Source organism: Podarcis cretensis (genome assembly GCF_951804945.1).
Source record: "Podarcis cretensis genome assembly, chromosome: 11".
Lineage (NCBI taxonomy): Eukaryota > Metazoa > Chordata > Lepidosauria > Squamata > Lacertidae > Podarcis > Podarcis cretensis.
In genome coordinates, this window is record NC_137180.1 from 56,115,211 (window position 1) to 56,139,317 (window position 24,107).

Here is a 24,107-nt window from a genome sequence, read left to right on the forward strand (position 1 = left end):
GGGCTAAACGGCGTCTCTCACTTTGAAGCATTAGTGGACTTCATTATACAGAGCCTTTTTCACCTGCTGTTAGTTTGGTGCTGATGAGCATGCCTGTGAGAGATTGCACATCAAAATTCCTGGATGTTTATGCTGCAAGTATACTTGTCTATTCAGAAGTAAGCCCTATAAAAAATAAGTCCCATATTGCTTGTTATTTTTAATAGATAGAATGGTCAGGCCATTGGCAAAATGGTGGTTAATAAGACTCAACTGACCGGGTTGTTGTCAGGATCACAAGTAGGTAACACATATGAAGTATTTTGACCATTTCAGAGAGAAATATTATTGTTAAGTATTATTGTTAGATGGAAAGCAGCTTTGAGTAAACTCTCTGATCTGTGTGAACCACATTGGTGGTTGGTACAAAGAGCAGAGGTGCCAGAATTCACTTGGTCGCAAGAAGACAAATGATGTCAAGGTAACTAGCTAGATGCTCCAGGAAAGCTCACAGGTAGACTGTGGTTCTGTTTTATGCTCTGGTAGTTTGAAGCATGCCATCTCTGAACATAAGAGCATGCGTTTCTGAAAACCATGATCAGAACCAATCAACAGGCCTATCTTCCGTATCACTTTTTTAAAAAACATTTTATGTTAGATCCCATCTCAGTATCCTGTGGCAATGAATTCCATTGGCTAATTATCCATTGTGCAAGGAATTGCTTCGTCATAAACCATGTGCCCATTTGCTTCACTGGAAAACATTTGAGTCCATGTAATTTTTCCAACCTGTTCCATCCCCACCACAATTCCACTGCCAAGTGTCTCCTCCAGATTTCCATATTTTCTCTCTCACTTGAACCAAAAGTCCCCGGCATCCCTTTTATGTACCTCTTCCAGTTCCGTTCTACCGTATTTTGTCTGCCATTGTGTGTGTGTGTTTGATTGAGTTAGAAAATCACCCTTCGGATTTTATATTGTTTGCTTCCTTGGGCATGGCCCCTGTATGGAAAGTCTAAATAGCTAGTTCGCTGATGGGAAATGGAGGATAAGAAATGTCGCTATTTCCAAGCACAATTCAAAGTGTTGGTGTTGACCTTTAAAGCCCTAAACGGCCTTGGCCCAGTATACCTGAAGGAACGCGTCCCCACCCCCATCGTTCTGCCCGGACACTGAGGTCCAGTGCCGAGAGCCTTCTGGCGGTTCCTTCATTGCGAGAAGCAAAGCTACAGGGAACCAGGCAGAGGGCCTTCTCGGTAGTGGCACCCGCCCTGTGGAACGCCCTCCCACCAGATCTCAAAGAGAACAACAACTACCAGACTTTTAGAAGACATCTGAAGGCAGCCCTGTTTAGGGAAGCTTTTCATGTTTGATGAATTACTGTATTTTAATATTTTTGTTGGAAGCCGCCCAGAGTGGCTGGGGAATAAATAAATTATTATTATTATTATTATTATTATTATTATTATTATTATTATATTACACAGGTTTGATGCTGGCTATCCTATGCTTGCAAGCACTTTTCTGTAAGCAACCAAGCCAGTAAGAAAAGGCCTTAGTGGCAACTTGACCTGAATATAGTACAGATACTGCAGTCTAGACAGAACCGGACTTTGTCACTGTAGCTCAGACTGCTGGGGGTTTAACCCACTTTGTAGGGACAGCAGTTCCTGATCGTTCTCTCTCTCTCCCTCCCTCCCTCCCTCTCTCCTAGTCTAGCCTGGCATGGCAAACTAGGTCAGGGGACGAAACAGCTCCAGCAGCAGCAGTTCATGCAAGTGCACAAGAAGCAAGAGACTCTGTTGCTGCTACAGACTCTTTTTAAAGTTTCCTGCTCCTCTGCTAGTTCACCCAGTGAATTGCTGCTACGCACGCAAACTCCCTCTTAACTTTTAAAACTGAAGGTTATTTCTTATTTTTTTAAAAAAGAATTCCCCCTCTCTGCTTCCCAGGAATGTTGGGAAGATTGATTAGCTTCATCAACGTAATGTACTATCTTAATTGTTAAGTGCTATTAATTATCCAAGAAAGGTAGGAGACAGAGGAGGTGGGTGGCCGGGCGAAAGGCTAGGGCTGTATTTTTATTTTTTTGCAGGGTGTGTGTCCAGATAAGCAGCATGCAGAGCTAGTCTAAATAGCCTTCTCTGTTGCTTTTGGCTATTAGCTTTCATTCTTGACTTTGGGGGGTCACTTGGGTTTCTATCTGGAGAGTTGGGGGCAGGGAAGGAGAGAGAGAGGCAGGACTGCTAGGCAATGGTTTTGTAGAGTTGGCTCTGTGAAAGAGAGAGAGAGCTTTTGTTGCCTGCGCTTAGGCACAGAAGTGATTAGATTATGAAGGCAGACAGAAGTAATGATTAACTTTTCCAGTCTGCATGCTGTCTCCAGACTGGCGCTCTGTGTTGTTTTCCCCCCTAAGTAGGCCCTGGCCCTGAGTCGACAGGGTATTAGGTTGTAAAGAAAGGCAGAAGGAAGGGAATGAAAGCCAGGGGGAGGAGGAGGGAGAGGAAGAAGCGAAAAGGGGGGAGGAGGAAGGCTGGCGCTTTTCTTCCATCGGATCCGGGAATGGAATTTATTGGCTGGAATGCAGTAAACGTTCAACATGCCAAACCTCTCCCCCCATCTAAACAGTTTTCATAATTGTTATTGGGGGGGGGGGGGGAGATCTGGGCCGGATGAGAACGGAGGGAGCATGAAAAGAACTTTTTGTTTCCAAACTCATTCATATATATATATATATATATATATATATATATATGCTGCTTATGTTTATGCTTAAGGAACATTTTCTTTCACTCTCTAGGAAAATAACTGCTTTAGCCTTTTGGCTAAAAAAAAGAGATGCCTTAAGTTTCGCTTTTTGCAGGCTGAGAACATTTGATCCGTGTGTTGCCGCTGAGAAGGGTTTCCTTTCTTCCGCCTTCTCTCTTTCTCCCTCTCTCTCCCATTAGTAGATTTGCAGAAAGTATAGTGGATTTGCACGGAATGTAACCAGGCATTCAGCAGAGGACGGAAAAAGGCAAAAACTCCAAATGCTGCTAGAGTGTTTAGTGTCAAATTGGTATACTGTACACAGTACTGGCTTATATTGAATGATGATGCTGTTGTTGTTTTGGAATTTGCAAAGTTTCTTAGCATAGCTGTGCCGGAAGAGGGGGGGGGGGGAGCAACGAAACTTAATAACCTATCACATGCAAAAAAGAAAAAAATCACCCCAAATGGGCGGTCAGTTTCAGTGAAATCAGATGTAGATATTCCAGGGAGTTTTTTTGGTTCAGATGCCACACCGGTGACACAAAAGTAGACCTCCCCAGAACCCAGTGATGGCCAAACTTGATCCTCCAGCTGTTTTGGGACTACGACTCCCATCATCCCTAGCTAACAGGACCAGTGGTCAGGGGTGATGGGAACTGTAGTCCCAAAACAGCTGGAGGGCCAAGTTTGGCCATCACTGCCATAACCCATCCCAGTGTAGGACGTGAATTGGCTCTCCGTGTGAAAAAGGAGATGACACATATTTAAGTTTTTGTGAATGAGAGAGAAGACTATTCTACTATAGGGTGGGGGGAGAATACAAATTTGGTTTAATACTCCCGCTGTTGTTTATAGAACACAAGTTTTGAATGAAAAGCGCCTTATTTTTCGATCAGCGCAGAAGATATTTGGATTTATACAGGAGAATCTGCCTCGACGCTGGCACTGGAGAGGGTTATTATTAATTTGTGAAGCTGTTTTGAAATAGGTGCGGAAGGCCTTTTATACGGGGATTGGGGTTACACATTGGTTCTTGCTAGCCCTAGGCGGTCTTTATGCTTGCTGGACTCTCGTTTGGTTAAGGTATCATGTATACTGACAGATCCTGAGCATGACCAGTCTAAGCCAACATGGCCATTGGTCAAGGATGATGGGAGCTTGACCCGTAAGGCCAGAGGTTTCACAGCAGTTTTGCTACAGCGCAGGGTGCAAAGGCAGGACATTTTGGGCCAGTACGATGAGACTGAATAGTATGTTGTGCTTTTCCTGCCTCCCCACTCTCTGGGTCAGCCTAGCCTACCTCACAGGGTTGCTGTGAGGATAAACAAAACCGGTGCACTCTCCCCAAAAATGCAGTTGAGATTTTTTAACAATAATGACTCCTTTCTGGAGCCAGAGAGGGAGGGGAAGGGGGAAAAAAAAACAAGAAGAGAGCTTTGGGGGCTATTTAAGTAGAAGGAGTGAAGAGACACCAAGGAGGAAATAAGGTTTTTGAAATTAAAACTTCAAAAATAATTAGGCTGGGCTTCATACCAAACAACAGCAAAGAGGGCCATTTACTGTAAATATTATGAATGGATTTGGCTGAGTTTCTCGATCCCCGCCCTTCTAAGACTCCTTTTTCTTCTGAGCTAAGTAGAAACTCTGCCTTCAGACACCACAGAACTCTATAATTTGCATGGCTGATGAGGCCTGTTGCCTGGGACAGAGGAGAATGGAGTCAGCTGGCTTTAGTCTAACCACCAGAGACAGCCAGGCCAAGCCTCCTTGGCGTGTGTGTCTGTGTGTGTGTGTGTGTGTGTGTGTGTGTGTGTTTTCTCCCCTAGCTATAAAGCATACTCATTCGAGGACTCGGTGGCTTCTGCCTGCTGGCTTTTAAAAGAAAATACAATTAGGCTTTAAAAAGGAATTCCTCCCCACCCCCGGCACCGCTCCATCTTTCGTCTTCTTCCTCTTTGGATCGTTTCGTAGCAATCGTAATTGATTACTTGTCATAATTAGACAGCGGCAGTGACTAATGAAGCATTTATGAATCAATGTATGTTTGCTTTCCAAAGACCCCTTTTAAAATGCTAGGAAATGTAGGTCTTTCTACTCTACGATCCCTCTCTAACGATAGGACACACAAATTTGGGGCGGGGCGTGCGTTACGTTCTTGCAGCCCGTGGCACCATTCACACATTCGGCAATATGGGTACCTTTAAGGTGTGGTGAAGCAAGTCAGGTCATTGGCGCATCTAACTTGGTGTTTTCAACATTGCATGCGCTTCCATTGTGCTGCACATGGATGCATCTGACACTGATGCAATGTCTAAATGCAACACATGCACACTCATTTTCATACACAAAGCTTAACTTTCATTATTCTTCAGCTGGGGAGGAGAGATCGGAGGAGAGCACCACTTAGACATTATTCCTCATAGCTGATTATTTTGGGTGGTGGGTGGGCTACTTGAGAATTATCTAGGGCGACCCCCCCCCTAAAGTGGGTTGAATACGGTGTGGGGGAACACACACTTTCATGTGAAACATTGCGTCATGTCAAGTAGGAGGTTGAGATCCATCAAGTGGAATGTCATTCACAAGTTACAAGTGGCAGCCCCCACCCAGGGATAAGAGAGGATGGTGGTTTCAACTTAGAATGGTTTCAACTTGCATGACTTAGAAGTCCATATTTAGTCTGGAGGTTCATAAATCACACATTTTTGGAGTTACGTAAACCACTAACTTGAATGCACCATCCATTCAGGTGGTCAGGAGATCATGGGATTGTGAGGACAAAATGGGGAGGTGGAGAATCATGTACACCACCTTGAGATCCTTGGATCCCAAACTGCTCTCTACAGAGAAATTGTAGGGAGGGATGTTTCAGTGAAACAGGAGACACTTCTGAGCAAGAAAGGTTGTTTGATAGTGGAACTGGCCGTCTTGGGAGGTAATGGTATCTCCTTCACTGGAAATATTTAAGCAGAGAGTAGGCCATCTATCAATGTTGCTGCAATTACATCCTGCTTTGTAGAGCCCGCATTGAGCGAGGGGGCTGGAATGGATGACCTTGCGGGGTCCCTTCCAATGCTAAAATGCTATGAATTAACAACTTGGAACTTGCTCTAAGTAAGTAGAGTCTCACTCCCTCCAGAAGCCAAATTCTGACACACATTTCCATTGTTATATATGGAATACCTTTATTCCATTTGATGGTGTGTCCAAGCATGGTCTGAAGAAGAGAGAATGAACATTACATCAGCAGAAACTTAAAAAGGATGGGGATCATTTTCAGAAACTTTTATATGCTTTAGCTTGTAGGGTTACATAGAGTAATAACTGCCTAATTAGCCACAGACACAAATTCATGCTCGGTTCTGGGGATTAAAGGCCTCATAGGCACCCATTGATGCTATGGACTATAATGGCTCCTAAAGAGATGGTGTCCTTTGTCAATAGGTAAAGGCAAAGCGACCCCTGACCGTTAGGTGCAGTCACAGGCGACTCTGGGGTTGCAGCGCTCATCTCGCTTTACCGGCCAAGGGAGCTTCTGGGTCATGTGGCCAGCATGACTAAACTGCTTCTGTCGAACAAGAGCAGTGCAAGGAAATGCAGTTTACCTTCCCGCCAGAGTGGTACCTATATATCTACTTGCACTTTGACGTGCTTTCAAACTGCTGGGTTGGCAGGAGCAGGGACCGAGCAACGGGAACTCACCCCGTCACGGGGATTCAAACCGCCACCTTCTGATTGGCAAGCCATAGGCTCTGTGGTTTAGACCACAGTGCGTTCCACTTTGTCAATAATCCACAGATTAAGAACTCCCTTAAATATTTGTAACATCACTGCCAGGTTGGGTCTTTGCAGCCTAGAGATCCAGCAGTTTTGTACAATCAGTGGTAGTACAGTGGTACCTCGGGTTACATACGCTTCAGGTTACAGACTCCACTAACCCAGAAATATTACCTCGGGTTAAGAACTTTGCTTCAGGATGAGAACAGAAATTGCGTGGTAATGGTGCAGCAGCAGTGGGAGGCCCCATTAGCTAAAGTGGTGCTTCAGGTTAAGAACAGTTTCAGGTTAAGAACTGACCTCCAGAATAAATTAAGTACATAACCCGAGGTACCACTATATTCAGATGGTCCATGGTCAATCCTAGAAGGCATTTCTTACGTGGAACGACTCTTAGAAGAGTGTGCAAGTTATGCTCTAGCTTAGTTATTCAATAACTGTTAAGAGATCCTTTGCTTAGTAAACCTAGACTTAGAACATATGGTGGACCACAGGGATTCTAGTACTGTACAGCATTTTGAAAAATGTGGTCCACAAGAAAGTGAATGAACAGCGGTTCTTTGGTGGCTCTCCTTGCTTTCTGCTCAGCAGTGGTTCCAAACAGTGGCAATATTTCATCTGAGCAGGCTGTGAGGAGTAAGATGGACAGCAGCTGGGAAATGTCCTGAACTTGTCACTGATGGTGGCATTAGTTTAATACACAGGCCCTTCTAAACTGAAGAACTTGATCTCCTGGGGGCATATATTGTTCTGTTCTCTGTTGGCATACCTAGGAGCCGGATAGAATGGCGAATGCAACAGGGAAATGTGATTATATTGAACTGTATGAAAGGAGCTTGCAATTTACATACGGACGTGATGCAAGGATCCACAAATGCACTTACCAGCACCCCATCTTTTCTTCCTTCCATGCCTTGGGAATTGCAAGGACTGACTTCAGGTGTCTGGTGGGATGGCAGAGCCTCTCCCTTATGTTGCACTGAACCTTGGGGAGAACTTGGGCTGCCCTGAGACATTTTGCTGCCTTTTGCGTGTCTGAGGCGCAGTAGAACCAGACCCAATATTTTAGTGCAGCGCTGCCCAAACTTGGGACTCCCGACTGTTTTTGGACTACAGTTCCCAGCTCTCCTGCCCATTGGTCCTGCTAGCTAGGGATGATGGGAGTTGTAGTCTAATAACAGCTTTAGTGTCTAAAAAGTTTTTGGTATAAGCTTTCGTGTATCTGAAGAAGTGTGCATGCACACAAAAGTTTATACCAAGAACAAACTTAGTTGGGTCTCTTTTTTGATATATATTTTGACTGTGTCAGACCAACACGGCTACCTACCTGAATCTAAACAGTTTTAGTGTCTGTTGCTGGGATAGCTAGCCTTGTGGTTTTCACATCCTGTGTTTATTCACGTTTTTGTGAATCTCTCTTGTACTAGTTACAGTGGTGCCCCGCAAGACGAATGCCTCGCTAGAGGAAAAACACGTAAGACAAAGGGTTTTTCGTTTCTTGAGTTGCTTCGCAAGACGAATTTCCCTATGGGCTTGCTTCGCAAGACGAAAACGTCTTGCGGGTTTGCTTCCTTTTTCTTAAAGCCGTTAATACCCAGGGAATCCGCGCTCCGCAAGACGAAAAAATCGCAAGACGAAGCAACTCGTGGAACGAATTAATTTCGTCTTGCGAGGCAGCACTGTACTGGAGGGAGGTCGTTGGCCATCTCTCAGTTGCAGAAGGAACACTTGGTTAGGGAAGTAAAAGTGGCTCGGAAGTTCTTTTGATCAGTTCATTCCCTTTAAGCCAGCTTGGCGGTGTAGCGTTCCTGATAACGTAAGCCTTGTCCTTTTATTCTTAGTTTGCGTTATGTTATCTAGGTGCATTTGCAATACTATATTTACTAAGAGATTCCTAGACATTGCCTCTGTGGGCTAGGCATTGCTTGAGCTTTTTCTCACGTGACATCTCTATTCACATTTCCCCTTGACTGCCATTTGCTCACCAACTTTTTGCTTGATGTGCTGAGCCCAAAAATGGATCCAGAACTGTTCTGCGTACCTCTATTTTTTTTAATTAACTTGTGGTGGGGTCTCTGGAGGCATATATTAGCATTTCAAAATCTATCTACAATTATATTAATAATTAACTGCAACCAGAACAGAAATCCCTTTGAATCTGTTCTTGGCGATTAAGTTGGGAATTCTTTACTACAGCTACAGGGGAGTAAATTCAGGGATGTAGTACAATCTCAGCCTTCTCCAGACCTAGTGTCTTCCAGATGCTTCATATTACAACACCCATCAGCCTCAACAATTAGCCATGCTGGCTAGGACTGATGGGAGTTGTAGTCCAAAACACACCAGGATGGGGTGTCTGTACTGTCTGAGATACCTTTATTATCACAGAGTTTTATGCTTTTATGGCTAGCTATAGATACAATGGACCCACAGAAATTATATATGTTTTTACTCTGTATTTTTTCTCTTATTTCTTCCATTTGTTTTCAGTCTCTAATATTGTGAATGTGTATTCTTTAACCTCTTGCAGTGAATGCAGAAGTAAGCCTGGGGCGCATATTGACATCTTTCCTAGGTTAGGACACTTAATCACAGTTTTGGGAGTCTTAACTAGTCTTGATAATCTCAAGGCTGCTGTGGATGTGCATTGTTTGAATACGCCACTGTGGAAGTGTACAACTCCTGTTGTATGCACAAGAACAATTTCCTGTCCAGGATTTGCTTCAAGAGGAAATGATTCTTTCCATTTTAAAAGGTGGCTATGCAGAGCACTGACTGGCGAGCACTTGTGACGTCACCGCTCCATCTCATCTGTAGAGCAGTTTCACAACTCTTTTTAATGGATGTTATTTTTTGTTTAAGTAAAATGGTGAAGATTTAAATTAATAAACATTCAAAAAAATGTTTAAAGGCATGCAGCCCACCTTAAGATTGTTGTGGATGCATATTTTGATATATATTAGCCAGTGTGGTGTAGTGGTTAAGAGTGGTGACTCGTAATCTGGTGAACTGGGTTTGCTTCCCTGCTCCTCCACATGCAGCTGCTGGGTGACCTTGGGCCAGTCACACTTCTCTGAAGTCTCTCAGCCCCACTCACCTCACAGAGTGTTTGTTGTGGGGGAGGAAGGGAAAATGAGATTGTTTGCCGCTTTGAGACTCCTTAGGGTAGTGATGAAGCGGGATATCAAATCCAAACTCTTCTTCTTCTTCTTAAGATTGTTATTCGTGCATGGGTATGTCTGTCGAATGGGTTGCAAAGGTGAGGAAGTGGGGTTTTTTACCCTAGATGCTGGCAATCTCAGAACTAATAAGACTCTGCTACAGATTGAATGCAGCACGAATGGGCAAACAGTAGCTTGTCACCTGCCTCATTCATGAAAATGATAAGCAAATTACGCTAATTGCATGCAGCTGAAAATGCAAATGAGCTTTGATTCTCTTATCTCATGATATATTACTAATCTGGCCTTTGGTTCTGAACGAATTGCCCAACCATGGCACTGAATAATGAGACCATCTGCACAGTTGGCTTCCCCAGGGACAGCTGGAACTACTGCTGGCTGTTCCAGTGCTAAGTCCCATTTTACAGTGAACTGCAACTGGGGAAGTGAGAATTGCAGAGATAAAGGCGCATTGCATGACAATGAGCAGCCAGTGAGTCTTCGATCTGCAGCCCTGGTTGGCCTCACTTGGTCTGCATGCTGATGTGCACCCAAGTAGTTGCAACCCACGATAACTGACTGCTGGTAAGATTCCTTTGGTCTGTTGTGGATGCTTAGAGCTCCCAGCGACAAACCAGTCTGAGAAACAAAGCAGGCAATGAAATTGCACGTGACAATTTGATGTTTGTGCTTCATCCGCTTCACACTTTAGCAACGCCCGCCACTTTCCTAACTGCAAAAAAGGAAAAAAAGGTTCCCTTTTGAAGTGGATTTGTCGATCTTAGGGCACCCAGAGTATATCTTAATCCTTTTCAGTTGAACAAACCTAAATTTATGGTGTGTGCTTGAATCCCTCCTGAAAAATAGCAACAGTCTTGGAGGAGGCACACCTCATCTAAAATCTTGGAGTGTGCATGATCTTGAGCAGGGGTCAGCAAACTTTTTCAGCAGGGGGCCGGTCCACTGTCCCTCAGACCTTCTGGGGGGCCAGACTATATTTTGAAAAAAATAAATGACTAAACAAATTCCTATACCCCACAAATAACCCATAGATGCATTTTAAATAAAAGGATGCATTCTACTCATGTAAAAATACGCTGATTCCTGGACCGTTTGCAGGCCGGATTGAGAAGGCCATTGGGCCGGATCCGGCCCCCGGGCCTTAAGTTTGCCTACCCACGATCTTTTTTTTTTTATTAAAATTTTTATTACATTTTCAGTTTACAGAAAAGAAAAAGAAGGACAAACCAGAAAAAAGAAAGAAAGAAAAACAGTTCAACTTTCAAAATACATTTTTAGGTTACTAACTGGACTTCCCCACATCTCCCTCACCCTGCATTCTTTACAATAAACATATCAGCAAATTATTACCTTGTTTCGTATCTTATTTATATCTTTCAGAGTGTTTTACTTCTAAATTTAAAGTACCTTTTGTCAAATATTTATACCTTAAGATAATACATAAAATAACTTTAAATTTCAACTTTTTCTTACTTATAACTTAACTTTCTATTTTCCTAATCTAATTGCAGGAGCTAAAATTTCCAAGTCATGCAGATTCTTAACATTCATACAACTTATAATGTTTTTGTAAATAGTCCTTAAATTTCTTCCAGTCCTCTTCCATTGTCTCTTCTCCCAGATCTCGGATTCTGCCAGTCATTTCAGCCAGTTCCATATAGTCCATCAACTGCGTCTGCCACTCTTCCAGCATGGGAAGGTCTTGTATCTTCCAATATTTTGCAATGAGTATTCTTGCTGCTGTGGTTGCATACATAAAAAAAGTTCTATCCTTCTTTAACACCTTTTGGTCCACAATGCCCAGGAGGAAGGCCTCTGGTTTCTTAGGGAAGGTGTATCTAAACACCTTTTTTAACTCATTATAGATCATTTCCCAGAAGGCCTTCACTTTTGGACAAGTCCACCAAAGATGAAAGAATGTCCCTTCAGCCTCCTTACATTTCCAACATTTATTATCAGACCGATGATATATTTTTGCAAGTTTGACTGGGGTCATGTACCACCTATATATCATTTTCATAATATTTTCCTTCAGGGCATTACATGCCGTGAATTTCATTCCAGTGGTCCATAACCTTTCCCAGTCTTCTAACATAATGTTGTACCCAATATCCTGAGCCCATTTTATCATGGCTGATTTGACTATCTCATCCTGGGTGTTCCATTTAAGCAGCAAGTTATACATTCTCGAAAGCGCCTTGGTCTTAGGTTCTAACAGTTCTGTCTCTAATTTCGATTTTTCCACCTGGAATCCTATTTTTTTGTCTGACTTAAAAACCTCTTGAATTTGAGCATAATGAAACCAGTCTTGCACCCTATTCTTTAATTTTTCAAAGCTCTGCAGCCTCCAATTATCTCCAATTTTTTCTATTATTTCCCAGTATTTCGGCCATCCGGCCTCCATATTGGGGTTTTTTCGAACCTTGGCCTCCGCTGGTGATAACCACCTCGGGGTCTTACCTTCCAATAAGTCTTTGTATTTTGTCCAGACCATAAATATAGCTTTCCTGACAATATGGTTTTTAAACATTTTATGAACCTTTACCTTATCGTACCACAAATATGCATGCCATCCAAAAACATTATTATACCCTTCCAGATCTAGGACGTCAGTGTTCTCAAGGAGTAACCAATCTTTCATCCAGCAGAAAGCCGCAGCTTCATAATATAACCTTAAATCTGGCAGGGCAAACCCCCCTCTCTCTTTTGCATCCGTTAATATTTTAAATTTTATTCGGGGCTTTTTGCCCTGCCAGACAAACCTAGAAATATCTTTCTGCCACTTCCCAAAACACTCCACTCTGTCCACGATCTGTAGGGTCTGAAACAAAAATAACATCTTCGGCAATACATTCATCTTTATAGCTGCAATTCGACCCAACAAGGAAAGTTTCAATCTTGACCAGATCTCTAAATCTTTCTTAATTTCTGACCAGCATTTTTCATAATTATCTTTAAATAGATTCAAATTTTTGGCAGACAAGTTTACCCCTAGGTATTTTACCTTTTTAACAACATTTAACTCTGTCTCTTTCTGAAACCCATCTATTTCCAAAGGTGTCAGATTTTTCTCCAAAACCTTGGTTTTTTGCTTGTTCAGTTTGAACCCCGCTACCCGACCAAATTCATAAATTAATTCTAACACTCTCTTCGTACTAGATTCTGGCTCCTGTAGTGTTAAAACCAAATCATCTGCAAAAGCTTTCAATTTAAATTGTTTCACTCCGACCTGTATTCCTTGTACCAACCGGTCTTCCCTAATCATGTTCAAAAGCACCTCCAGAACAGAAATAAATAACAGAGGGGATAGGGGGCAACCTTGTCGTGTTCCTTTTTCAATTTTAAATTCTTCTGTCACCACATTGTTTACTATCAGTTTAGCTTTCTGCTCTGAATAAATTGCCTCTATTCCATTTTCAAACCCCCGTCCCACTCCCATCCCTTCCAAATTTTTCTTCATAAACCTCCAAGAAATGTTATCAAAGGCCTTCTCCGCATCAACAAAAATTAACACTGATTTTGTATTAATGTTGGTTTGCAAAAGTTCCAAAATATCAATAATATTCCTAGTATTATCAGACAAATGTCTTCCTGGGAGAAAGCCTGCCTGGTCCTTGTGAATTACTTCATTTAATACTTTTTAAAATCTACTTCCCAAAATATCTGCAAAAATTTTGTAATCCACATTTAGGAGTGAGATGGGACGGTAGTTCTTAAGTTGAGTCTTTTCAGTTTCCACTTTAGGGATCAATGTGATGAAAGCTTCTTTCCACGATTCCGGTGCCTTCTTCCCCTCCAAAATCTGATTGCATACCTCCATTAATGGTTGTATCAAATAATCTTTCAATATCTTATAATACTTGGAGGTAAGCCCATCCGGACCTGGAGATTTGCCTAGTTGCATATTCTGGATGGCACCCTCTATTTCTTGTTGTGTTATTTTATGATTCAGGATTGTTCTCTTTTCCTGGGCAAGTTTTGGTAAACCATTTGTTTTCAAAAATTGGTCTATCTCCTTCTCCTCTTGTGGCCCTTGAGTATAGAGCTTTTTGAAATATCTCTGGAAACACTTCCTAATTTCTTCGGGTTTCTGGATATCTTTCCCTTCAATCTCTAGATTGGTGACTGTATTCAATTTTTGTCTCTTTTTCAATTGCCATGCTAATAGTTTCCCACACTTGTTAGCTGATTCAAATGATCTTTGTTTCATTTGTTTAATTTTCCACTCAACTTCTTGATTTATCAATTTCACGTACTGTGCTTGGTAAAATTTAATTTCTCTCAAGATCTCCTTCGATTTTGGCTTAGATTTCAACTTTTTCTCTCCATCTCTTATCTTCTCTAAAATCTTATCTTTTTTCCCCATTCCAGATTCTTTTCTTTATCGTGTTCTGTTGTATCAGAAACCCTCTCATAACTGCTTTGCTTGCATCCCAGATTGTTCTCCTTTCCACCGTAGTATTCAAATTTATTTCAAAATAATCTTTCAAGGTTTTTTGGGCCTTCTTCACAATCTCCTGATCTCTTAATAGGGTGTCATTCATTTTCCATCTAAAGGAGCCGATTGGAGTAAGTCTTAATTCCATTTTCATAGCGTTTCATAGCCTACCCACGATCTTGAGAGTCTCCTTGCCTCTCGAGATGGCAGTGCAACTGGCCATTCACATTGGGCGGAAGTTAACGCTTGGTCAAGGATCATAATGCACCCATCCAGTAGCTCCACATCACCGTTTGGTGTGTGTGTGCGCGCATGCATTTACGCCCGCCACCCATGTGGGAAACTTGGCGTTCAAGGAGGTCACTGAAACCTGCCTGTGTGGTGAGTTCGTAGCTGTAAGGGACATATAAATGGAGAAGTCTCTCTGTCTGGCACACACAAACACTAGAGCAAGAGAGAGGAGCCTGCAATTTATCTAGGCTCAGCAATTAACATAATCTGAAAACTTCTCTTTAACTGACGTCTGTCTGAAAATTGCTGGGTGGACCGGCGGGGCCAAGGAGATGAAAGGGAAAGAATGCCGTCTGAGGGATTTTATTTCATGAAATAGGGGAGCTACAGAAAGAAAGGTCCTTCTACACAGATACGCAGATAGAGATGTTCACGCACATACATTCTCTGCCTTTGGTTCTCGCTTTGCTTTTTCCTTTCATGAAAGCATTCTCAAAACCCCAACCCCCCTTTAACCTGGGAAATAGTTCTGTACCTTTTCTATTTTTTTTTATTTCTGTATAAAAAGAAATATACATCCCCTTTGTTATTCTGCACCGACGACTACATTTGAAGTAGTTCTGGAGAGTTTAGGTTAAAGGTAATTTGATATGAGCGTCCTTCGCCTATCCCTCCAGCCCTTTTCAACCCCCTCCCCTTAACTCTGCTTCTCTCCCCCCACATTTTCGGTGCCAGGTTTCAGTGGGATAGTTTTATTGAAACAAAGAATTGTGAGGCACAGAAAAGGGGACTGTTGGAGGCGGCCGGGTGGGGGGGTGGGCAAAGAGCTGAAAGACAAAATCAAGGCCCTACCTCAAAAATATGGGCAGCCCATCCCACAGGCCCCAGCGGTTTAAGGGAGAGGGTCTTCCGCCCCCTGGTCCCCAGGGATGGGTTGTAAATTTTATCTTTCTAATTCCCAAAACACTGCCTCCCCTCTCTTTCTTTTTTTTATAAATAGAAGCTGCCTCAAGCTACCAAGGAAATATTTTCCTAGCCGGCATTTAAAGGAGGAAATTGCACAACACTGTTCCCTCCCTCTAAATGTGGGTTTTTTTTAAGTATTGCAAACTGAATATACCACTCTCAGATCAGGGGAGGGCTGGCTTTAAGGAGTTGGAAGTGGGCGCAGAAAATGGAGCTGCAGAACGATGTGCTTTTGGCTCCGTTGATAGGTTTCCTCGATGGCGTAGCTGCCAGCTTGGAAAGCGCTCCCCCGACATCGCCAGCTCATTGTGGGAAAACTTGGTTTCGCAGGGATCCTTCCCGGGAAATAAGTCGAGAGGAATATAGGATGTTGCTGCATTCAGAGTCTGACCATTGGTCCATTCTAGCAGCTCTTTCCTGCCTCTCATGGTTTGGTTTGCCTCCATGGTTTGGTTTTCTTGGCAACGTGGGAGCCACAACCGAGGAGAAGCGTCAACTCTGCTGATGTTGATGTCTGAGGCAGGTCTTCCTCGCGCCACCCTTATTTATTTTTAAATGTTGCTGGCCTCCAGGGTGAAAACGGCAAAGCACCATAGACCCGAAATATTTGATTAGGACATAAATTCTGTTTTATAGTATTCTCAGTTTGCTTCTGCACTGTGGCTATGGGGCCACAGGCTTCCATGCGCACGGCACTGTAAGCATTGGTGATGGTAGACTTGAGTTTGCACCTAGGGAGGCTGCACAACTGGGTTATCACCCTGAACTGGCAACCCGCTTCACAGCACGCATGGAGCTGGGACACCCGATTCAATTTAGCGCACACATTTTCTCGGTAGTCCGTGCATCTAAGCAACCTGTGGATTTGCCACACCTTTCTCTGAACTGACACCTTTTCTCTGAACTGTGCCATTGGCATAGATACTCTGCATTTTCACCAGGGTTCACCTGTACGGGGCTTTGAGTTCAGTGTGCGTAGGATTGATCAGGGAAAATAGGCAAGGTGCAAATGCCACACTGAACTGTGGTAGAGGGTGATTTTGGAGCAAAATGTTCACATGCTCCTGACTGCTGCTTTAACACCCAGGGATATTTTGGCAGTTTCATGAGGACTCTGGTGGAAATATTCTTGAATTGTGAGACACCCCCCCCCCCGCCTGCTCTCCCCACCCCCGTTCCCTGTTTTCTGCCCCTTGTATTAAAAGGGAACTTTGCATAGAGTTAATAGTTCCCAGGCCTTCCTACGTCTGTAAATAGCATTGTGGAATTTCTGGGTAATCAGAACAGAGCTGATGCTCTCTGCAAGTTGCCTAGCACTTTGAAAGAGGGATTTGGAGACAAGGCTCCCCTCCAGCACCCTGGTGATAATTGCCTCCTTTACCCTGTTTAGCAATAGAGGCAGAGTTGAGAAAGAGAGGGAAGCAGATTTCCCCACCCCCTTTCCCCCCTTCCACCCCACTGCATTTTTTTGCTAACAAATGCAAGACTTCCGGTCTCCACCCCTGCTACCACAAACCACAGTCTAACTGCAATTCAATCAGATTTATAGCTCATCTGACGTCTGCATCCTTGAGCATTTATGACCAGCGATCTGGCTATAGGCTTAAATAAGGCCCGTAAATTATAGCAGATGATCTTGCCCTACCTCCCCAGTCTGGATGGAGCTATGCTTGACTCTCCTTTTATGTCTTTCTCCCTCCCTCCAAGACGAGAGGAAAATTTATTATATGAAACAAAGCTTAGGGATTGGCTTTTAAGAACAGGATGATGTACGCGGCGGGTTAGTCTGTGCGATCCCTCGCTGTCAGCCCTGCTTACCCACATTTGACATCACGAAAGATGTCTGCGGCTGATTAGCAGGGCTTTGGTATTATGTTATCTGCCATTGATTTGCCGTTGGCTTAAACTGAATGACTGTGTTCACGACCTGAAGGCTGCAGCCAGGCTGCAGGGTGGAGGTGAGGATAAATCAGTTACGGGAGATGCAAGGTGGCACGTTGTGCTGTAGTTTTGTGTCTTCAGCCAGTTCCTTTACCACAACATGATTTGATTGGCCCGATTCTGGAATAATCTAGACCAGTGTTTCCCCAAACTTAGTGGGTCTCCAGCGGTTTTTGGACTACAACTCCCATCATCCCTAGGTAGCAAGACCAGTGGTCAGGGATAATGGGAATTATAGTCCCAAAGCAGCTGGTGAGCCAGGCTTGGGGAAACACTGGTCTAGACCATAGCTGTCGACGTTTCCCTTTTTAAAAGGGAAATTCCCTTATTCCGAATAGGATTCCTCGCAAGAAAAGGAAAAAGTTGACAGCTATGGTCTAGACAGTGGGAATGGAACCAGGGTAGGAAGAGTAGCCAGAGCAGCAACAGTGATTAGTCCCAGATACTTCACTTTTTAAAAGTTCTGCAGTTTACCATCAGACCTAAGTTTGTGGAAGGTGTTTTGGTCATAGAGAGCTTGGTTCAGCTCTCCACGAATCCATTCATTCACACTGACTGTTATTGACACAAAAGTGATGCGATGAAGCATCACATGGCATACAGAGAGCCCTGCTGGATCGTCCAGCATAGAGTTGGCCAAGGGTCAATGCAATGCAGGAATGTCCCATACAGGGATCAAACCTGCAACTTTGGCGTTACCAGCACCATGCTCTAACCAACTGAGCTATCATGCTGTTTCTAAACCACGGGCAGCTCAATGCCTCTGGGAAGAACACAAGCTGGGCATGGAAGCAGCAGCCATACGCAACACCTGGCACCCAGAGGCCTCCTTCTCCAAAGGTGGAGATCTTGTTTAGCTCTTTTGACTTCGAACATAGTAACAGCTTTTCACTAAAGGAGGAACGGGAATCCTGAGCTGTGAAAACAGCCAGAAAAGCTTTCCTATAGAAGTGTCCTGCTCTTCTGAACATGTGGGTGTTGCCAAAGGAGCCACAGTCACACCATATGGCAGAAGCACAGTGGCCAGTCAACTGGTGGTGACTTTGCATTCTTGCTGCCACATCAAAATGGTTCCCCAAATCATGTCCAATGTTCGCCCATAATGTCAGCCAGGGAGGGATTTGTAATGCATGCATTCAGCCACATAGAACTCTTTCCTTCTTTCTGACTACAGGATCCAATTAAAACCCAGAGACTCTTACTTATGTGTATTTTTTTTGAGGGGGGGGAGTTCTCTTAGAGCCCACACTCCCCAAATATTTAATGATTTGTAAGCCCAATTCTCTAATGTTTAGCTGCAAACTACTTTGCATTTGGGTTAATTGATTCCATAATAAGACGGTTGCAGAATAAACAAGGAAAATGTTTGGTCTCTGTTGGATTCATGCAAATGAATGTGTGTATTCTGTTTGTAGCTAAAAACATAAATTATCTGGTACACTTAGTGGAAAGGAGGGGAGGGTTGGTGGGCCTGGGAAGACAAATGAAGGGGCTTTGCTGATCTGTTGTGACTATTTGGGTGGAGCCTGTGGCTGAGCTGGCAGAACACATGTTTTGAATGCAGAGGGTTCCAGGTTCAGACCTTGTTAGCCCAATACTTGTAGCACAGGTACCAGTCAGTACTGAGCTAGAGTTCATAAGAGAGCTTTATGTGTTCATTAAACGACAGGGGGCATGCATAGTTGTTCATATTCTGTGGTGTTGTTGTTGATGATGATGATGATGATGATGTTGATGTTTTGTTATGAGGTTAAACTTTGGTCTCCCATCTTCTCTCCCTCCAGATTCCCACGTTCTGCAAGAGCCAGGGGATCCTTCACACTGGTGCGTGGTAGCATACTGGGAAGAAAAAACACGCGTGGGCCGGCTGTATTCTGTCCAAGAACCGTCCCTGGATATCTTCTATGATCTACCTCAGGGGAATGGCTTCTGCCTCGGACAGCTCAACTCGGACAATAAAAGCCAGCTGGTGCAGAAAGTCCGCAGCAAGATTGGCTACGGCATCCAGCTGACCAAGGAGGTCGACGGGGTGTGGGTTTATAACCGCAGCAGTTACCCCATTTTCATCAAGTCGGCCACACTGGACAATCCCGACTCCAGGACGTTGCTAGTGCACAAGGTGTTCCCAGGCTTTTCCATCAAAGTGTTTGACTACGAGAAAGCGTACAGCTTGCAGAGGCCCAATGACCACGAATTCATGCAGCAGCCGTGGACTGGCTTCACCGTTCAGATCAGCTTTGTGAAAGGCTGGGGCCAGTGTTATACGAGACAGTTCATCAGCAGTTGCCCTTGCTGGTTGGAGGTTATTTTCAATAACCGATGATGACTCAAGAGACTTAGGCCGGACTCAACAATGACCTTTTATAACTACTTTGCTGCTAAATATCTCCTTCTGAGTGCTTGCTTTTTCATGCAAACTGTTTTTGTTCATTTGTTTTCTGTTTTGAGAAATAGCTTATGGAAAGATTTCTCTCTCTGTGTTTCTTTTTCTTTTTTTCTTTTCAGTTTTGGTATTTCGATAAGTTTCTTTTCTTCTTTAAAGTGTGAATGACCAATAACTCAGAAGGGGGAAAGGAAGGCACCTGGGAAAGGGCTGGGGTGGGGTGGAGTGGAGGAGAGTTTCACTTGAACGTACTTCATTCATTAGTGGGTCATTTTGTACCCTTTAAGTTATTATTGCCCGAACGTGGTGGGGGGAATTGGACGCAGCTTGGTTTATACATAGCTCCCTCTCGAATTCAAACAGGTTCCTGCCCCCCTTCCTCACACCCTCTTGGTGAACACACATCAATTTGGAGACCCATGTTTGCTCCCAGAGTTCTTGCGCACGTGGCTTTTACCCTGCTTGTTTCGGTTGAGGTATCAGATCTACACACATGCACAACAAGGGATGCCGTTGCAAGGCAGGAGAGCTCCAAACGCACATTGGAGTTACCATGCTTTTAGGAAGGAAAGAAGGATAACCTCTTTGGTTTGCCTTGCAAACTCGGTGCTAAACTGTTTGCAGGAGTCTGCCGCTGTGCGATGCCTTCGTGCCGATCTCGACGCAACATGCATTTCATTTCGCTGCAGCTTCTGCCCTTTGTGGCAGATCAATCCATCTGCTGTTTGTCACAAACACACCAACTCCTTTGCTGGTATGAAGGAAGCTGACCCTCTGCGGCGATGGAAAGCCCATTGTGGATTCCTGGAGCAGAGCGAATGTCCACAGCCCACGTGAAGGCGAGCAGAGTCCGATTAGGGAGCAAATGCAGCCGAGTAAATCTTTTGCCAACAATCTTACAACCTTTTCTTCTCTCTTTCTCTCCCCTTCCTACCCTCTCCACTGCGGCCATCTGCTGCTTTAACACTTCATGTCTGTGTCATTTGGGGGTGGGGGTGAGAAGCATGGGCTCGGAAGGGCATGCCCATTTTTCCCATTGCGCTTAGTGACCATTTGTGATGCCAGGAAAACAATTAAGGTGCATGGCCTGTGCTTTTCAAATTGATCTGCGATGCAGACTTGTTTGAGACCTTTTTCTTTTTTTTAATAATAAAAAAAAGACGAAAGGGAATTTCAGTATTTATCCCCTTGTAACCTGCCCTGGTCAGGTTTGCAACAGTACTGTTCGCATCCAGAAATTGCAGTCATTCATTTATTTCTTCTTGAATTCATACACTTAGTATGATAATTTTACACTGTTCTTAGCTCAATGAGCATGTTTAGACCTTAACATAAGCTATTTTTCTAAATATAAAAGGTTTAAGTGAACAAGAGAAGCATTCTCATTGGAATTTTAGCATTGAAGTGCTTTGGAAAACAAAACAACAACAAAAAAGAGACTCCTTTAAAAAAAAGAAACCCTGAGATTTATTAAAGAAAAAAATGTATTTTATGTTATATATAAATATATTATTACTTGTAAATATAAAGACGTTTTATAAGCATCATTATTTATGTATTGTGCAATGTGTATAAACAAGAAATAAGAAAAGATGCACTTTGCTTTAATATAAATGCAAATAACAAAATGCCAAATTAAAAAAAAAAAGGTAATATCACAAGATTGTGGTGTTTTTCTTTCTTCCTCTGGCTGTTATCATCCAGCTGAACGCTTTTCTAAATGAGTAATTTTGGGGTTTTTTTAAGTACACTTGATATGATAACCATGCACAGCTTAGTTTTTTCAAAGTGAGTTGGGTGTCAGGTGAATAATGGTGCTCAGAATTGCAGGGGTGTCTGCATAGCAGAAACTGGTCACTCGGGCAATAAAGTGTAACCCACGTGGGTGGCACTGTGGATTAAACCACAGGGCCTTGGGCTTGCCAACTGGAAGGTCAGTGGTTCGAATCCCTGCGACGGGGTGAGCTCCCATTGCTCGGTCCCAGCTCCTGCCAACCTAGCAGTTCAAAAGCACGCAGTACAAGTAGATAAGTAGGTACCACTTTGGCAGGAAGGTAAACAGCATTTCTGTGCGCTGCTCTGGTTTCGCCAGAAGCGGCTTAGTCATGCTGGCCACATGACCCGGAAGCTGTACGCCGGCTCCCTCGGCCAGTAAAGCGAGATGAGCACTGCAACCCTAGAGTCATCCACGACTGTACCTAACCGTCAGGGGTACCTTTACCTTTACCTTTACCTAACCTTGACAAAGGGAGAAGTCAGAATTGGGACCTTCAAGATAGGTGAACTTGGAAGCTTCCTCATGATGCAGGGGTGAGAATAACACAATGTGCCAGATGTTAACATGGTAAGATAAGGCTGTCCCATTTCCTGGTTTTTAATAAAATTATTTTAAGCATATAGGGAAGAAAGAAAGAATTCCCAGCTCACATTAACAAGAATAAATCTATCAATCTCAATTTATATCTTATCTATCGTATGTTCAAACAGATATCAAAACAAGATTGACGATTTTATGTTCCAGTGTAGAAAAAGGGCAGTTAAGATCTTCAGAAAATTGAAGTACAAGTTTCTCTGCAACCGTAGAGACTCTTGTTGATAATCTAAAAGTACACAAATGCAAAAGATTTTCCCAGAGTGAATAGGCACAACAATCTGGCTCTTCAAGCAAAAGTGGTTTACAGGTCAATAAGAAAACAAGACGGTTGGTGCATTCAGTGTTATAATATAAAAATGCATTAAACAAAAGGACGAAGTGTTTAGGAAGGGAGGAGGGATGAACCAACTTATGCACCCATTCTCAAGGTTACAGCCCGTCTCGGATGCAAGGAGTTTCAGTAGGTGGCGGTTGAGGAACAAGCCAAGGCAGCTGGTCTCTTCCTCACAGCTGATGGAATAAAGAAACGGTAAAAAGGTAAAGGACCACTGGACTGTTAACAAAGGTCATGTGGCCAGCATGACTAAACCACTTCAGGCACAACGGGACACCGTGACGGAAACCAGAGCGCACAGAGCGTTGTCTACCTTCCTGCCACAGCAGTACCTATTTATCTACTTGCTCTGGCGTGCTTTCAAACTGCTAGGTTGGCAGGAGCAGGGACCGAGCAACGGGAGCTCACCCCGTCGCGGGGATTTGAACCGCTGACCTTCCGATTGGCAAGCCCATAGCCATGCGATAAATGGCTAAAATACGTAAATATATGTATCGCATACATGTGTAATGAAACAATACAGTAGCATTAACTACTGTAAATGAGGTCTGCTGGATAGCTGAGTCAGTAGGAGATTGTTAATCTCTGGGTTGTGGGTTTGAGCCCAACATTGGGCAAAAAGATACCCTTTTGGTTTCTTCCAACTCTACAATTCTATGCAATATAGTAATATGCAGGAGGGAAATGGATGTAATTACATCACACTGGAGGTGAAGTAGAGGGTATGTTTAAAAGCCCAAGGGATGAAAAGGGGTGCAATGATTTCAGAGTCATAATAACCTTGCTGAATTGCATTAGGTCTTAATATTTTTAAGAGGGGGATAGTCTCTAATGCAGGGGTAGGCAACCTAAAGCCCAGGGGCTGGATGCAGCCCAATGGCCGCCTCATTCCAGCCCGCGGATGGTCCCGGAATCAGCGTGTTTTTTACATGAGTAGAATGTGTGCTTTTATTTAAAATGCATCTCTGGGTTATTTGTGGGGCATAGGAATTTGTTCATCCCCCCCCCCAAAAAAAAAGTCCTGCCCACCACATGGTCTGAGGGAGGGTCGCCTGCTGAAAAAGTTTGCTGACCCCTGCTCTAATGCCACCCATTTGCCCTCATGTTCAAGATAAACCTACCGTATTTTTCGCTCTATAAGACGCACCAGACCACAAGGCGCATTTAGTTTTTGGAGGAGGAAAACAAGAAAAAAATATTCTGAATCTCAGAAGCCAGAACAGCAAGAGGGATCGCTGCGCAGTGAAAGCAGACATCCCTCTTGCTGTTCTGGCTTCTGGGATAGCTGCGCAGCCTGCATTCGCTCCATAAGACGCACACACATTTCCCCCTTACTTTTTAGGAGGGAAAAGGTGAGTCTTGTAGAGCAAAAAATATGGTATATCTTGCAGAGGTGATGCACAGATGCACTGTTTTTAAAATTATTTTCCATAGTTTCAGTGGCATTCATACTTGCAGCTAGATTTTTGGTTGCAGGCATTGACTTTAACAATGCACCACCACCTCCACATAGTTACTCTGGCGTAGGAATTAGGTGGATGTCAATGAAAACAGTGCAGAGATGTTAGGCCCCGAGGCAGATCCACCCAGTGAGGTTCTCTGGGAAGGTAGGGGAGGAGGAGGAGGATGTGCTGGAGATCTTGTTTAAGTTTGAAGGGAGGTATAATTGCATAAAAGTCTACGAGGAAGACAGACTTGAGCCATAACTTTCCTCTCTGACACTGTCAGTCATAAAAGCAGCGCCTGGAAGA

The 24,107-nt window shown here is 43.6% G+C and overlaps 1 protein-coding gene across 2 annotated transcripts in view; it reads left to right on the forward strand.

Moving 5' to 3' along the window:
* Nucleotides 1-21,283, forward strand: part of SMAD7 (SMAD family member 7) — a gene marked incomplete at its 5' end in the record, with an annotated part of 111,652 nt that extends 90,369 nt beyond the window's left edge. Inside the window, one exon of one of the 2 annotated variants that reach the window (XM_079994974.1) lies at nt 19,050-21,282. In XM_079994974.1, coding sequence (XP_079851100.1) covers nt 19,050-19,588 — 539 coding nt within the window. In that variant the 3' untranslated portion in view covers nt 19,589-21,282. Of the gene's footprint in view, nt 1-19,049 lie in introns of both variants that reach the window. The other variant, XM_079994973.1, reaches the window with a different exon arrangement.
* Nucleotides 21,284-24,107: the final 2,824 nt, after the last annotated feature.